Source organism: Podarcis cretensis (genome assembly GCF_951804945.1).
Source record: "Podarcis cretensis genome assembly, chromosome: 8".
In the NCBI taxonomy this organism is placed as follows: domain Eukaryota; kingdom Metazoa; phylum Chordata; class Lepidosauria; order Squamata; family Lacertidae; genus Podarcis; species Podarcis cretensis.
Window position 1 is genome coordinate 28609818 of NC_137177.1, and position 16163 is coordinate 28625980.

The 16163-nt window shown below is 45.4% G+C and overlaps 2 protein-coding genes across 4 annotated transcripts; one reads left to right on the forward strand and one right to left on the reverse strand.

Moving 5' to 3' along the window:
- Positions 1–238: 238 nt before the first annotated feature.
- On the reverse strand, positions 239–3747 carry ZNF593 (zinc finger protein 593). Its single transcript, XM_079987814.1, has 3 exons — positions 3512–3747; positions 1112–1174; positions 239–781 (listed from the first exon to the last, which is right to left on the reverse strand). The coding sequence occupies exons 1-3, from the start codon at positions 3706–3708 to the stop codon at positions 649–651; spliced, it is 393 nt and encodes a 130-aa protein (XP_079843940.1). The 5' UTR covers positions 3709–3747; the 3' UTR covers positions 239–648.
- Positions 3748–4271: 524 nt separating this feature from the next.
- Positions 4272–12921, forward strand: LOC307222484 (uncharacterized protein C1orf232). 3 transcript variants are annotated; one of them, XM_079987817.1, is made up of 4 exons: positions 4272–4725; positions 9963–10049; positions 11072–11169; positions 12336–12921. In XM_079987817.1, exons 2-4 carry the CDS (start codon positions 9981–9983, stop codon positions 12634–12636), a joined length of 468 nt encoding a protein of 155 aa, XP_079843943.1. In that variant the 5' UTR covers positions 4272–4725; positions 9963–9980; the 3' UTR covers positions 12637–12921. The 3 variants fall into 3 exon arrangements, with proteins under 3 accessions (XP_079843943.1, XP_079843941.1, XP_079843942.1); XM_079987815.1 differs by lacking the exon at positions 4272–4725 and adding an exon at positions 6564–8832; XM_079987816.1 differs by lacking the exon at positions 4272–4725 and adding an exon at positions 8923–9215.
- The last annotated feature ends 3242 nt before the right edge of the window (positions 12922–16163 follow it).

The following is a 16163-nucleotide window of genomic DNA, read 5'->3' on the forward strand; positions in this document are numbered from 1 at the left end:
GACGCTAAAGTATGGCAAGATTTCTCTTAACCCACCAATGCACACTTAATGGATGAATGGAGAGCTCTAAGCCAAGTTAATTGTTCTGAACATGGAACCCAAAGCAATTGTTCCTCAAGTAAATCATGCAAACTGAATGGTTTCTGGTGTGGCATCTCTTGCTCTTCTTCTTCTTCCAGGCCCTTGAAAGTCTACTTTAGAGCATTAAATCAAATCAAGCGAAGCATAAGGCCCAGGGTCAGCTCAACAGCTTGCCAGCTCATTTATTAAAAGGGACTCATTTGGAAGCTGGAGAAAGGTCACATTCAGAGCAGAATGCTAAAAATCCACAGCCACGGCTTACAAACATGAGCCGCTATGAGAGACGCAATTAGTTACATAAGCAGGTCAATAGGACAGTGGGGAGGTCTGCTCATCCGCTCCCAGACCTCCAGCTGAACTCCATCTTCTGCCAAAAGGACAGGATAAGAGTGCTTGTTCCGTCACAAAAAAATAAAAACGACGCTTATGTCCACTGAAGCCATTTTATGCCCCAGTTCTACTACCATGAAATAGTTGTGGTTGAAGCCCCATGTCACATGCCAAATCACACACCCCTCCCCACTGTCTCAAGTTATCTACAGAATTTTCAGATGGGCTCCACTTCTCTCAGCCAGATTCCTCCATCTCGTCCAACGGTTGTGTGTGGACTTCGACTTTCTTAGGAGGTATATAGGACCCCATTCCAGCTGCTCTCTCTGCTTCCTCCTGGGTGTACGGCTCCTCACTCAGCTGCTTCAGTCTACAAAGCAAACAAAATCAACTTAAGTCAAACGAGCTGCTTAAACTGATTTACTTAAGTGTTAATAAAGCCAGTTTCTACTACTTTTCTCCCTACAGTTGCAGCCAGTGCTAGTACTACTCAAACTGCCAAGAGGGCCCCCACTGCCCATCTTTTTCACTTATTTTATAACAAACATATATTATCCAGACAGCACCCAGGCAACATACATATAATTAGTGAAGTGCTTTTCCAAAACGTTGGATGGTTAAGAGAGCCGGGTGCATAGGCAAGCCTATGTATTCCCTAGAGAAAAAGGCTATGCTGTATAATATGCTGGATTCAAATTACCTCTTTTTGTGAACCTTAGATCTGAAGTGATCCTTCATGCTTTTTAAATCAACAAAGTATCGCCTGTTGAGGGAGAAAAAGGAAAAAAAGTTAAGCTGGTTGATGCCTATTGAAAAACAGAAAGTTCATTCCCAGAAATCATTTTGTTGACCTACATTTATCTGTGCCTATTGCAACGGCACCAAGCAAATATTTGAATGCATGAAAATGGCCATCAGAAGTGCAGGCTGAGCTTTCATGTCATTTCACATCACCTCAACCCTCTAAACCAGTGTTCGAAACTCCCATTGTTCTAGGTTCATTTTGCGACAGGGAATTTCATTAGTGCAAGCAGTTTCTGAGCTCTGGGCACAGTACTGTGCCTAGGATTTCAAATTAAAACTGCAGAGTGGAAGGAAAGGAGGACCTTTTTCTGCCTCCCTACTTCCAGCTACTCTCTGAAGACTGGAAAAGAGACCCTTTTTAAGAATATTAGGAGGGTGAGCAGGGGAAGAACTAGATCTTGTGAAAAATGAACATAATATTTTAGCTGCGGTTCATTCATTTTCAGCTTTGTATTCCTGTTATTAAAAAGCGCACCTAGACATTCAGTTGTGCCCATAACCCAGGTTTAAAGTGCCATTTAGCTCCTAGCTTTCATATTTCAGTTTCTAGCAAAGCTCTAAACTTGTCCACTTTTCTTGGCAGTGCAGAAGAAACTGCCCTGATTCTGCCCAGTTAGGAGTGCGGGATCCAGCAACATATGCTCTCTCCCATGAACAAATAGCCCCTTTCATTTTAACCAATTAAGGGATACATCAGTTAAGGTCCTAATGCAGGCTTCCTCAAACTCAGCCCTCCAGATGTTTTTGGCCTACAACTCCCATGATCCCTAGCTAGCAGGACCAGTGGTCAGGGATGATGGGAACTGTAGTCTCAAAACATCTGGAGGGCTGAGTTTGAGGAAGCCTGTCCTAATGCAAGGGCAGGAAACCTGTGGCCTCCAGATGTGGCTGGACTCCAGCCCCATCATCCCTGCCCATTAGTCATGCTGGATGGGGATGGTGGGAACTGGAGCTCAACAACATCTGGAGGGCATCATGTTGGTTACTCCTGAGTTAAGGCATGAATGCTTATCCTATTGTTTGAAACAAAAGATAGCAGTAAAGAGGAGAAAGCAGGAATTCTGTGTTCTTTTTAAATCCAGTCCTGTGTGCAAACTGTTGTTGTTTTCTATATGAAAAAACCCACAAATGCAACATATCTGAGTGCAAGGCAATGAAGCACAAATAAGAGTAAAGGAGGGAAACTCAGCATGAAAAGCTACAGCTGCTGAAATCCCCTCTTCTATTCAAGTGTTAAAGGAGATCTGCCTCCCTTGCATCTTGCTATGGTAAGCATAAGGCTTCTTCAGACAGCCAAAGATTAGATTTGCCTCAGGGATAGGAATTCCAAGTAGAATAACATTTGCAGCAACCCAAGGAGTATGGGGGGGGGGGGAGCAGCAGGAAAGCCAAACCAGACCCACCTCTCACATGCAATCTTAGAAGAGGGAAAAGGCCACAGCTCAAGAGAGCACCAGTTTGCATGCAAAAGGTTACAGGTTCAATCTCCAGGTAGGGCTGAGAAAGACTTCTTGCCTGAAAGCCCAGAGAGCTGCTGCCAGTCAGTGTAGGAAACACTGAGCTAGATGGACCAGTGATCTGGCTCAGGCAGGCTGTAAACACTCTAAACATTTAAAGCATATTTCTCCCAAGATGATCATGGGAACTGGAGTTAAAGAGTTCTGGGAATTGTAGCTAAACTACAGTTCCCATAATTCTTTGGCGGAGTGCTTTAAATATACGGTGTCTGCACAGCCCTTCCTGCGTTCCAGTGCACTTACTGCAGTAAGACCCCTCAACCCTACCCAATATGGATATAATTGGCTATACTGGCACATGTATATGGTACATGTGGTGGGGAACCGTTTAAAAACCCAAGGGAAGGCGTGAGTTAGAAAAAGACAGGCCTCCTTGGGTTTCTGCATGGATAGCCAGGCTAAAATTCTTCACTTCTATAGGCAGTGCTCACTTCCATCCTAGGGTAAGAAAATCTAAATAAAAGGAGTTCTATAGTGCTGCAACGGATTGAGTTACTTTAAACCAGGCTTCCTCAAACTCAGCCCTCCAGATGATTTTGGCCTACAACTCCCATGATCCCTAGCTAGCAGAACCAGTGATCAGGGATGATGGGAACTGTAGTGTCAAAACATCTGGAGGGCCGAGTGTGAGGAAGCCTACTTTACACTTTCGTATCTCTATGCTAAAAGAAGAGCAGGGTCACGCCCGAAGCAGCTTTCTTTTTGACGCAGGCGCAGTAAGCAAAAACGAAGTCGTAGAGACAAACCCAACCCCGGCCCCGCCTTTCCCCTTTACGCACGCGCAATGCAGGCAATAGTGCTGGGCGCTCCCAGGCATGTCAGGGTCCGGCTCTTGGCGCAGCAGCTTGGCCGATTTCTCAGGCAGCATATCCTCGTGGATCTGATCCAGATCCCGGCGCCGCCGCTTCGTCTTCCACTGGCGCGCCAAGGAATGTGCCTTGTGGGAGCCTGTCCGGCGACAACGGCTAGGGGCCATACTTCGCTCGAGAGGCTCACCAACGAGAGAAAGGAGGGAAAGGAACTTCCGCTTCCGGCGACTGTTCACAACGTCATCACATGCCGACACCCCTGAAACTATTTTTTATATATATATATTTTTAAGGTGGCGATTTGTAAACATCGCTTATTAATAAAGCAACTGTCTGCGCTTGCTGACATTTATTATTGTGGATACCATAACTGGATACCTGTGTACTTTCTGTCTTCCTTCCTCCGTCCGGTTTAATGGGGCATAACTTGAACTAAGATGTATCTATTTAAATTATTTATACGTATATTCTGCCAGTTATACGTATATTCTGCCAGTCCACAACATAAATGAATAAAACATATGTAACATAAGCTCAACAAAACAAGCTGAAACAAAGGAAACGCAAGTAGGCTTGGGTTTTTTAATTTTTTTAATTTTTTAAATGTGTGATAGCCAATATCATTTCAGTAGGTCCAGCTTTGGATGTCACTCGTTAAATTACTGAAATTCAAATGAAGGACAGCAAAACCAAATAAAATAGACTTTTGACAAAGTCTCCCATGATATTGTTGCAGAGAAGCTGGTAAAATGTGGGCTGGATGAGGTAACTGTTATCTTAATAGACATAAGCAGTTGCAAGAGCAGAGCATTTTTTTATTTTAACACAATATATATATACTGTTTACTAGAACAAAATACCTCTGAGTGCTTTAAACATAAGCCTAAGATTGCCTGCACATGGGATGGTGCCCATAAATGGTTTGAGACACTGAATGACGCTGGAACCACCTGTCCTTCCAGTGGTTTGCTTGGCTGGTCATGGCCGATGTCTATTGGGACTGGTGGGACACAAGGCAGGGAGGCGAACAGTGATAGGCCAACCACCAGGAGCAGGCCCTTTTTAGTAGTGCCACTGACTCAATAGAATGTCCTTTAGAGGGAGGCCTTTATGGCCTCAACACTGACTGTATCTGGGTGTTTACCTAAAGGACATTCCATTGAGTCAGTGACCTGGCTTTTGAGGTCAGTCAACCTGCTGACAGTTAACTTTTTTAACATAGGGTTTTCCCTATTTTTAAGTGATTACTGTTTCTATTTATGCTAACAGGGAGGTTAGGAACATAGGAAGTTACCTTATATTGAATCAAACCCATTGGTCCTTCTAGTTCAGTATTGTCTACATTGCCCACTGCCTGGCAGCTTCTCTCTGGGGTTTCAGACAGAAATTCCCCATCCTAACCTGGAGATGCTAGGTATTGAAGCTGGGACCACCATCATGCAAGACAGATGCTCCACCACTGAGCTATGGCCTTTCCCCTAAAGGCTAGCTTGTTTATTTTTAATTCTGTTCTGTTGTTGCATGTAATTTTTCAGCAGTTCGTGTTTATTGCTCTAATGATTCTATTAGCCACTTGGCCACTTGTTTATAAAATAAAGTAGCATCTAAATGTTAAAAAGCAATTAATATAAATATAGTCTTGGCCTGCAGATTTCCTGGCATGACTATGATTCTGGATCCACAGCTCTGCCTTGAAAACAAAACATCCATCCCAATTCTTTGTCTTTCCTTGGAAGTCCACTTTAAGTCTCGGAGATGAAAACGAGTGGAATGTAATTCCATAGGGAGATCATGTTGCAGCTCACCACTGATTAATGGCCAGTCACCGCAAAGGATGACCCTTTGACCTGTGTAACTGTTGTTTCTGGTGTTCAGCTAATCCTTCGTGAAGGAAATCTAAACCCCGAGGCCTGGCCATCAAAAGATCTCGTAGTACCCTTTGCAAGCAAAGGGCGATAACCCCAGTGTCCTGGCCAGGTTTCCGTGTGGCTCATTAGATTCGGCTGACCTAAATTTCCCCTGCAGTTTGAATTGGATACGGTGTTCTTTGTTTCCTGTCGTACAACCATTCCTATATATTATTGCCTAACCGAAATAGCAGATTTATGGTGTCCCTCGAAAGGGCTTCAGAATGCCAGTGGCACAAAAGGTGATGTACGTGTGCAAAATTATGAGCAATGTTTCACACTTGGGTGGAAGGAGCTTAAAAGTCCCTGCGGAGGAAGACTGGATTAGAGATGTAGTCAGAATTGGTCTTGGGGCAATTCCATAGCAAGATCCCACTGATGGTGCTGGGACACTGAGGAATCAGCATTCCATAGTTTCTTTGGGCTTCCCCAGTAGTGAAGTTAAACAAATGCTGTTTATTGATTTGCTTGCTAATTCATTCTCCTGTTTGACAACAGCAGTTCTCACAAAATGGCATATTTGTATCTACAATCTATAGATGAAACACAGTAAAAAGTAGCTAATGACTATGTAGAATTACTGCAGTCAATTACTTGAGAATTCATTCTGACACTAATGAAGTCCTGTTGATGTGGACACCTAGGTGCAGAAAGAACTGAAACACACCGAAAAAGCAGTAGCATCGCTGTGCTCAGAGGCAGTAATGTGAACACACCCTAAATCCATCCTGGATTGGTTTCCCACCCCAAAAATTAACTAGGGAAGATGTTGCAGTGTGAGAGACATGTGATAAAGGTTGAGCTGGGCTGCGTAGGAGGGAAATGTAATGCACTTTCCCATGGGTTAAACAGGGATAGCCAATGTGGTGCCCTGCAGATGGTACTGAGCCCAGGCATTTAGTACTCACAAACCTATAACAATAGAGTGTCTGGGGCAAACCAGCTAGATGGGCAGGGGATAAATAATAAAATTATTAAAATTATTAATATAATACCACCACAACAGTAAAACTAAATAAATGAACAATTAACAGTTCACTTAGATATATTTCGTGTATAACTTTAACTGGTGGTGGTAACCATTAGTTTTGTGGTGAAAAATTTCATACTTTTTCTACCATACAGTATCTGTATTTTCTTAGAACAGAACCTGCCTGGTACAGGAAGCTGCATAGCAGCTATTGAATAGCTTATCTATAAATTTTCCCCAACTGTGTTGCATTTTTTTTTTTTTTTTAATTAACAGTTCACTTAACACATCGGAATTTAAGTGAGCATAACGCTTGCCAGTAGGTCAATTTAAAATATCCAAAGTATCATCAAAGCTAATTACTTTTGTACCTAGCAAATCCCCCATCAATCTTTTATACCTCAACTGTGAAGGTCAGAAAGCCCCCCTCCCCTTGATTTCTTTTGGAAACGGCCATCCCATAATGACAAGAAGTTAGTCAGGTCCATTAATTTCAACAGGGCAACTTTGAGTAACACTAATATGGATACCACTTATAGTGCCACCTGGCCTCTACCAGCCAAGGGAGCACCAACCTTTCTGGATAAGCCCATCCACACTGTCACTGGGCCACAGCTCAGTGGTGGTAGAGCATCTGCTTTGCATACCGAAGGTCCCAGGTTCAGTCTCTGGGAATGTCCCCTGTCTGAAACCCTGATGAGTCATTGTTAGACAATGCTGAGCTAGGTGGATCAATGGTCTGACTTAGTATAAGGCAGCTCCCTATGTTTCTATGCTGAGAGTTCCCTTAAGCCCAGAGTCAACCCTGGATGAAGAACCTTTGTTCAAGTACGGGCTCATTTTGAGTTTATGAACAGCATTGTGTGTCCAGTTCTAACACACAGGATGTGATTTGTAAGCACAAATCTGACCCCTGCCATATTTTTTCCCTCCTGAATTAAGCACTCACACAGCAACAGTGGTTTCACTTTGAGTGATCCTTGAAGGACGAGAACTCTGTGGGTCACCACACTGCCCTGAGCACTACTGTTCCCAGCGCAACTCAACTCGGGGAGAGGTACACAGTGGAGCATTATCGGCAGCATCAAGCGTAGCCAATATGGATTTGTGCATTTAGGATGCGGCTGTCAGAGCAGGACAAAGGAACAACCGCCAGTCAGTGAACTACTCGCGATCACGTTACTTGCACCAGGCCGGGAAATCAATAATACATTTACAGGCATGTAAAGGCAGCAGACAGGCATCTGTCATTAGCCGCAGGGAGAAGAAAGATGGGCAATGGAAAGACAACCCATCCTTTCATCGCTCCTACAATCGGAGCATGAGTTGGGGGTGAAGGAGCTAGAAGAGCTTGATAGTTTTAACAGCAAGCAAAGAACCCGCGCCCCTTGTTTGCAACTTGCACGAAGCTGTTCTGGGGCAGGAGCCGAAGCTTCCTGTTTAAGGCAGAAACTAAATCTGCAAAGGAGAAGACGACACAGGTCTGCGAGGCTATCAGCCCTAAGAAATAATTTAGCTGCCAGGCACTATTTTGAGAGCCTGTTGCTGAGCTACCGCATTCCAAAGTCCTTTTTTTCGCTGGAGATCAGTTACAGGACTCAGACAATGGAGAGTAATACAAGAGTGTAGCATTGCCAGAATGAGGCTTTCCTCAAGACTTGAAAGTAGAAGATTCTGCATGGGGGTGGTAGGGGGACTCAGGAGCTGTGAGGGGAGCACATCACTCTTCTGAATAAGACAGGACTCTACACCAACCAAGGGTGCAGCTAGTAAGTTCAATGTTAGTGAGAGAACTAGCTAACAAAGATTCACGTCTCAAATCCGGAATGGAAAGAAGTCCAGCGGGTCTTTTTGGCAAAAGAGTCTGAAGATGGGATGCATAAAGGGTGATCGGAGGAGTCAGATTGTTGGGATCCGTGTCCACTGCACTTTCATCTGTTCCAGGGGCCTTCATTGGCGGAATTCACTGGTATTCTGGGTCAGTCATGGATCCGATTCCTCTCAGTTCTTTGAGATGTACATTGGAAGCTTCTGAAATTTTAATGAAGACACCAGATCCGAGAAAGAGGCAGCCAGTGACAGGTGTGAATTTGCAGGGCGCACAAGCATCTGCCTGAGCTCCTGGTTCCCTGCAGAGTCTCCAAAGCAGCTGGGCACAGAGGCCCAATGGCAACCGGAACCTGACCCGCTTAGACTTGGAAGAGAATCCAAAGTGGTGACTGTAAGCCCCCAGTTTTCCAAACTGCCGGGATCTCAGGGGCTTACTTACTGTGTGACCGTCTAGCTCCTGGGAGAAGAACCTGAGAGTGAGCGGGGCTGTTGCCAGGATGACTCAGGGATTCTGGAAGGTCTACAAGGCCAAAGTTCTACAGACCCTTGGCGGAGAGCTGCCAGAAGAGGAACTCCAGGATGAGGTAGAGGCATCCTCAGCTGGGCCCTTTCCCTTCCTTCGGTCATTGAGCGTGGGGTAGCAGCAGGCAATGGGTTGCCCTCTCTTAATTTATGGCAGGCAGGGGGAACCTAAGGCCCTCCAGATGTTGCCGGACTCCAGCTCCCATCAGCCCTAGCCAGCACAGACAAAGGATGATGGGAGTTGTAGTCCATCTGAAAGCCCATAGGTTCTCTGTGCCTGATTTATGGGGAAGAATAAGATGTCTATGAAGAGGGGTCATGCCCCCTGGTTAAAGAAAACTCGTGATCACATGCATTTTAGTTGAACTATTTATTCATTAACCTGGAACTCTCCAGGTGCTGTGCTGGACTTCATCATCCCATACCATTTGTTATGCTGGCTGAGGTAAATGGAAGTTGGCAGCCCAGTGACATCCAGAGGGCACAAGGTTGGGGAAGGCTGGCTATTTAAATCTAAAAAATATGATGGGGGGGATTCTAAAGAAAGAAGCATAGATCTAAAGAAATAAAAGAGTCCGTTCTTTGTTTTCAGATGACACAGATGAGTCTGTCTTGTACATAAAAGCCATTGTCTGAGGGGAGGCATTCCCATTCATTCTCATACATGACAGAATGCTTCTTCTAACATGGAGTTTGCCATCTGTTACTTTTTTGGATAAGAGCTTGTATTGGAAATAATTGTTTACTAATAAGTAAATAAACACCTGCTGGCTGATAATTGCCCCCCCCTTTTTTTAGCTGATTGAAATGTTTTAAGTGATTTATTTAATGGATTAGTTGACAAAAAGCTAAGGCTTTACTAGAAAGGAAATTGACTGTGGTAGGGCAGAAACTACATTATGAAGCTGGTGGAGGGAGACTGGCAAATGCAGGCAGAGGGAGAACAGGGGGCCACACCCATAACATACATTTAAAGCACTATTATACCACTTTATCAGAGAATACTGGGAACTGTAGTTTGTTAAGGGTGCACAGAGCTACAATGCACAGAGTGGTTTAATAATCAATCCCTCTTCAGTTCAGGCCCCAGCAGGAAAAAGCTTTTTCCACACTGCCGTAGAGTGTAGTCCAAAAGGGCTACATCTGGACTATTCCATCCTCCAGCACTCCTGAAGCTGATTTCTTGTTTCAGAGAGATAACCCTGAACTGATGGAAACCACAGACTCAACCCTGCTGACAGAGGAGGGGTCAAATCCTGTTTCTCAGCTGGCACGGCGGGTAAGGACCAGTAGTTATTTCTCTCCAGAACTCAAGTTGCTTTTGAGCTTGGAGCTGCATTAGGTGGCAGGCTTATTAGACTCCAGAGCAGGCCTTGCCTCAGCCAATCAACCCACTAATGCTGTATTGTGTGGTTTGCTGAGTGACTGACAGGTCTCAGGTAACTTGTGTTGGTGGGTGCCCATTGGGGCTGGTTGCACAGAAGGCAGGGAGTATGCATCAGCATATGGCTGTTACATATGGGGCGGGGGTCAACTTATTTGCAGTGAGTGTCAATTGCTTATCTGTTCTTTCATAATTCCACCCTACCTCATTCCTGCATGTATCAGCATTTAAAATAATACTAACAATTTATTTGTATGAGAAACTATACTTAAAGACATATTAAATTATATATGTAATTGTACAGCAAAATTTAGACGAGGGCAAAAACGCTGAGTGCATCCTCCTGAAAAGACCACATGAGAACCACTGAATACTGTGTGAAACGTATCTAAACTGTGGTCTATGTAGAGCTCCACTGACCTTGTAAAATAATCTCCACTGACCTTGTAAAATAATTTCAATTGCCTGTTGTTTCCTGGGAGGGCTCATGGGACTGCAGACAGAAATATGAATGTGTGGTCATCGTGTTGGGGAAACGGGGCAAAATACTGGGTATGGGGAGGGGCTCTCAATGGAAAGCAGCCACCCACCCCCTACAAGTCAGTAGCATAATAAGTTTAGTAAGTGTCCACAGGCTTGTCAATCATCCCAGTGCTTTGCACACAGGGAAAGCAATAGACTGCAGCCAGAGTACAGGAGCACTTCTCGCTAACCAATTGGGTTGAATACTCACAGCACTCTGTTCCTTTCGTTTCAGCTCCACATGTAAAAAGGAATAAAGACTGACTTTTTGTTTTTAAATGAAAGCTAAAACTTCAGGGAAAGGGCCAGGGATCTCCCACTATCTACCACGTATGGCCCTGGGTGTGACTAGTAGACCCTGATCTCCCTCCCTCTTCTCCCATCTTCTTCTGCAGGTCCAGGGAGTTGGAGTCAAAGGCTGGAGAAGTGTCTCATCTTTGTTCAGCCGGGAAGACGAACATAAGTTGCTGGCTCCTGAGCCTTGTCCCGACCAGTAAGTGAAATCCTTCCCTAATTCCCCCCCCTCCCCTCCCCAATGTTTCTTTCTCAAAGGACCAGCTAGTTCACAAGACTCTGTTTATAAATGATGTTTGCTATATTATTATTGTTGTTTCTTATATTGTTGTTTGTTTTTTCTATTGTTTGTTTGTTTTTCATTTTTCTTTCTATAAATGTATTTATTTTAAAACAATAAAGACATAATCTCAAAAAAGAAGAAGAAGAAGAAGAGAGAGAATGTGGAAAGGAAAGTGCTGGGGCAGCATCATCTTTGCTCCTTTCTAGAAACTAGCTTTTGGGTGCTTCCTGAGAATCTGTTAATTGAGCATGCATCAATAAATTGCACCCAAGGAAGTGTTATCCCACACTTTCCAGTGCATTTCCCCATAACTTTCTTTACTGCAAAGTGTCTGATCCTTAGGGGAAGCAGGTTGGCTGGGTGATTGGCAGGTGGGTGCGGCTTGGGGGAAATGGTCTTCCAGGCCTAATTCAGCCCATGGGCCAGAGGTTCCCACCTCTATTCTAGAGAGAATGCCACAAAGGCATAGGTAGCTTTCTGCTGTGGAACCAACAATGCTTCTGAAACATTCTTATCGGAAGGGACCCTAGCTCAGTGTCAGAACACAGGCTACACATGCAAAAGGTCCAGGTTCATTTTTTTTTCTTCTCTTCTCTTCTCTTTTATTTTATTTTATTTTTTAATTTTAATTTGTTTTACCAGGTTCATTCTCCAGGCAGGGCTGAGCAAGACTTCCTATCTGAAAGTCAGGCCCCTTCTGTACTACACACTTAAAGCACAACTATACCTCTTTAAACAGTCATGGCTTCCCCAAAGAATCCTGGTAACTAAGAGTGCTGAGATATTTGGGGGGGACCCCTATTCCTTTCACACAGCTACAGTTTGCAGAGTAGTTTAACAATCTGTTCATCTACCCAGGAAACTCTGGGAATTGTGCTTTGGGGGCAGGATTCAACTGAACTGAATAAAAAATTGCCCAAAGTTCCACTGGACCTTAATTCACAGTCATTTTGCCCAGAATTTACAGGAACAGGCATAATTCAGAGATTTTAGAATTATGTGAATTAGCTAATCGGAACCAGTTCATTCAAAGCCACTGCCTGCACCTCTTTCCTTCCTAAATTCTCCTCTTGCTTTCACAGCCCACTGGCAGCCAGGCCAGAAGAGGACTCCCCTTCTGAAAAGAAGACATCTGGCCTTTGGGACGTCTTTGCCACAAAGTGGCAGGAAACTTCAGCTCTGGAAAAGGCAGCTTCGAAGGCTGAGAGTGGAGACCAGATGTCTGAGGGCATTGGGGCATCAGGAGAAATGGCGGCTGAGGAAGCCAGCTGCACCAGCCTGGACAACGACCTCCGAGAAGCTGAAGGGGTGGCCTTCAAGTGGAGCTTCCTGACCAGCAAGCTGGCCGAGATAAAGAACAAAAGTGCCTCTAAGAGCAACTAGGAATGAACGTGAAATAAATGGACTTTGTGACATAAGAGACAACCTATTTCCATGCAGGGCAAGCGTTTTTAGCCTCCCCGCACCCCCGTTTCTCCAGGAATCTTTGACAGAACAGTCAGAGATGATGTGAAAGTCCTGGGGCCAGAGCTCAGTGTTATTTAACCCTCAAAACATTAGGATGCCCCAAATGTGTGTGTCTCGTGTATCAAACCATATCCATTCCATCTCTCCCCTTCTCTGAACATTGCTTTCTTGAGATAACAAAAATAGACAGGTTGAAGCTTCTGCCAGAGGTTTTCTGCCCAGCAAGGAGAGAGCTTGGACAGTCTCATTGTTTTCCAGGCTTGCATGGTTTGACGACACTCCTGTGTGTTTTCTAAGGAAGCTTCCTCCTCCTGAGTGCTGATCACCCAAGCGTCCAATCAAAGTGTGGAAGAGGCAGCAGGGGATCCTGAGTGAAAATGGTGCATTGGATAGACTGAGAAGACCTGGGTTCAAATCCCAGATCAGCCACAGAAGATGTGGGCAAGTGACCATCTCTCAGTCTAACCTCCCTTGTAGAGTTCTTACGAGGACTGAATAGGATAGCTCCATGCAGTTTGTCCTTGGAGGATGACCGGGCTACAGGGGTTTTCAATAGGAAATAAACAAATCCTTGCATCAAGACCCTTCCTAATGGGACCAGCAATGGCGCCCCAACACTGACAGGCTGGCCTTGCAGTTGAAGAATGGCTCTGTGGTGTTCGAATCCCAGGAGCCCCCTCTCTTAAGCAAAAGGGCCTTAGCTCAGTGGTAGAGCACCTGTTTTGCATGCAGAACGTCCTGGGTTCAAAACCCACCCACCCCCGCACCCCCAGGTGGGACTGGGAGAGAAACCGTCCTGAAATCCCAGGGAGCTGCTGCCAGTCAGTGTAGACAATACTGAATTAGGTGAGCCAATGACCTGACTTGCTAGAAGGCAGCTTCCTAAGATACAGGCTGCTTGGCTCTGACATTTAGATGGTCTGATCTGGTATAAATCAGCTTCCCATGTTCCTAGCCTAGGAGGATCTGGCTATCAGCCCAACTGGGCAAGAAGCAGGAGCATAGTCTAAAAAGAGCCAGGTGAGACTGACCAGGGGCTGATCGCTGAAAACCCCAGGGGGGGGACCCCTTCTCTACTGGGGCCTTACACTAGATCAGGCATAGGCAATCTCCAGTCCTCCAGATGTTTGGAACTACAATTCCCATCATCCCTGACCACTGGTCCTGTTAGCTAGGAGTGATGGGAATTGTAGTCGCAAACATCTGGAGGGCCAGAGTTTGCCTATGCCTGCACTAGATATGCACTCGCAATCTAGAACAGTGGAGGATTGGGGGTGCAGATCTTGCTATGGCTATCATCGTGCTCCAGTCACACAACTCAAGGCAAGCTTCTAGTGAGCAACTTGCCCTGACGAGGACTGGAAGTGCCTCCAGCCCATCTTTCTTGGGCTTCATCCCCTTGTGGGGAGCTAGAGCCTCTTAAAGACAGGCAATTCTTCTGCATTCCACGGACTCTTGCCTGCCACACTCCCTGCTCCATGGAATGGACAAGGCAGTTTGGGCAACACTTGGTTCCTTGAGCCTACAGGAAGGCACCCAGGGGGATTCAGGTTCAGCTTCTGATCACCAGCGTCAGACTCAGAGCCAGGAATGCAACGTCTTAATCAATGACACTGCAGCTTCCAACTCATTGTCCTGGTTACTCCTGGACTCTGGGATTATGACATTTAATCCATAGCCTGTCAACAGCCTAGGACTACCACCCACATCAAGGAACTTAGGTCCATTGGTTCATCTATCCGTCCATCCCTATACCACATTTTCTCTCCTGCTAAGGTTTTCCTTTGGCAGCAGGGATGGGGAACCAGTGGCCTTCCAGAGATTGTTGGAATACAGTTCCCATTGTCCCTGACCGTTGGACATGCTGGTTACCTGGGCTGCTGGGAGTTGGAGTCCAACAACATCTGGAGGATCATGTTAGCCCCTCCTGCCTTAGGGACATGGCTTTGAAATGACCAATAGATCAGTGATAGAGCATCAACTTTGTACACACAGAAGGTCCCAGGTTCAACCCGTTTCAAAGAACCAGGTGATGCAGGGGAGAGCTTTGCCTAAAACCTGGGAGCCACTGCTAATCAGAGTAGACAGTACTGGATTGGACCGGTTAATAGCCTGATTCAGTATGAGGCGGTTTCATATGAGAACTTCTCCAATTGCCCTAGGAGCAGATATTCTTCAGTTACCAAAGTTTCCTCTCTTAACTGATGTTGTTGGACTGCAGCTCCCATCATTCCTGATCATTGACCATGTTAGCAGGGGCTGATGGGAGCTGGAGTCCAACAACAGCAGGAGGGCCATGGGTTCCCATGCCCTGTTCCAAGGGAACAGAAGGTCAACAAAGGAAGACTCAGGGTTTATCTACACTTACCATTCCTCCATTCTTTCCATGCGTGGTCTGTGCTTTAAAGCTCTGTGTCTGAGCACCCTTCTTTTTGCTCCGGTGCTTTCTCTGAGAAAACCCACTCTTTAAAGCTTGGTCGGAGCAAACGCCAATCCATGGAAAACCCAAATTGACATTTGTTCTGATTGAGCACTAAAGAGCGGCTTTTCACAGGGAAAGCTCATGCTTACATATGGGCTAGGATGCAGAGATTTCAATTGTGGACCTATGCCTGGAAAAAGCGAGGGGAAAGGTAAGTATAGATAAGCCCGGAGAGAGCATTGGCTTTGCGTTCTTGAGTCCATCACTGAAGATCCTCCATTATCCAACTCTCCTTTCGCGAAGTGTCTCCATCAATGTTGGCACCATTATCCAGCAAGGAAGGGCCTTTGGGTTTGGGGTGCCCTTTTGCTGCCTTGTTACCAGCTGGCAACTGGGTGAGTGGGGGCAGTTCAGCAGCCTTCCCTGGGTTCTGGCCCGCATGCTGAGCAGAAAGGGGGCATCCCTACCTAGACCGTTCATGGTGACCCTCTTATTTGCAGTATCTTTCTTTGGATTTTCATTGACAACTGTATAATAATAATAATAATAATAATAATAATAATAAACAGGAATGAGCAAAAATGGTCTCTTAAAATTCTCCGTGCGATTCGTGGTCAACAAATTTTGAGAGTGGGGATTGTTGATGCATATTATTGGAATAGGGAGATTAAATTTTCCCAATAGTTTATATCTGTCTATCTATCTTCTGGGAAATTTTGGCTCACTTGATGTTGAACAAAACTCTGCTGTTAGGAACGGGAATTGTCCCCTGTCTGGAAGTGCTGCTGCCAGACAGTGTAAATACTGAGCTATATGGACCAAGAAGCCCGACTCCGTATAAGACAGCTTCCTGTGTTGTTCTATGTTCTTTTTGGTGGATGAGCAGTGGTGGGCTGGTGCCCACTGGGTGGAAGGTGGGGAGCCCAACAGTAGGGGGAGCCAAAGTCAACGACAGGCAGTGCCAACTGATTTTGGTTTTGTCCCCATCCGCCTCCCTGCTGAGTTCCACCAGGGCACTTGG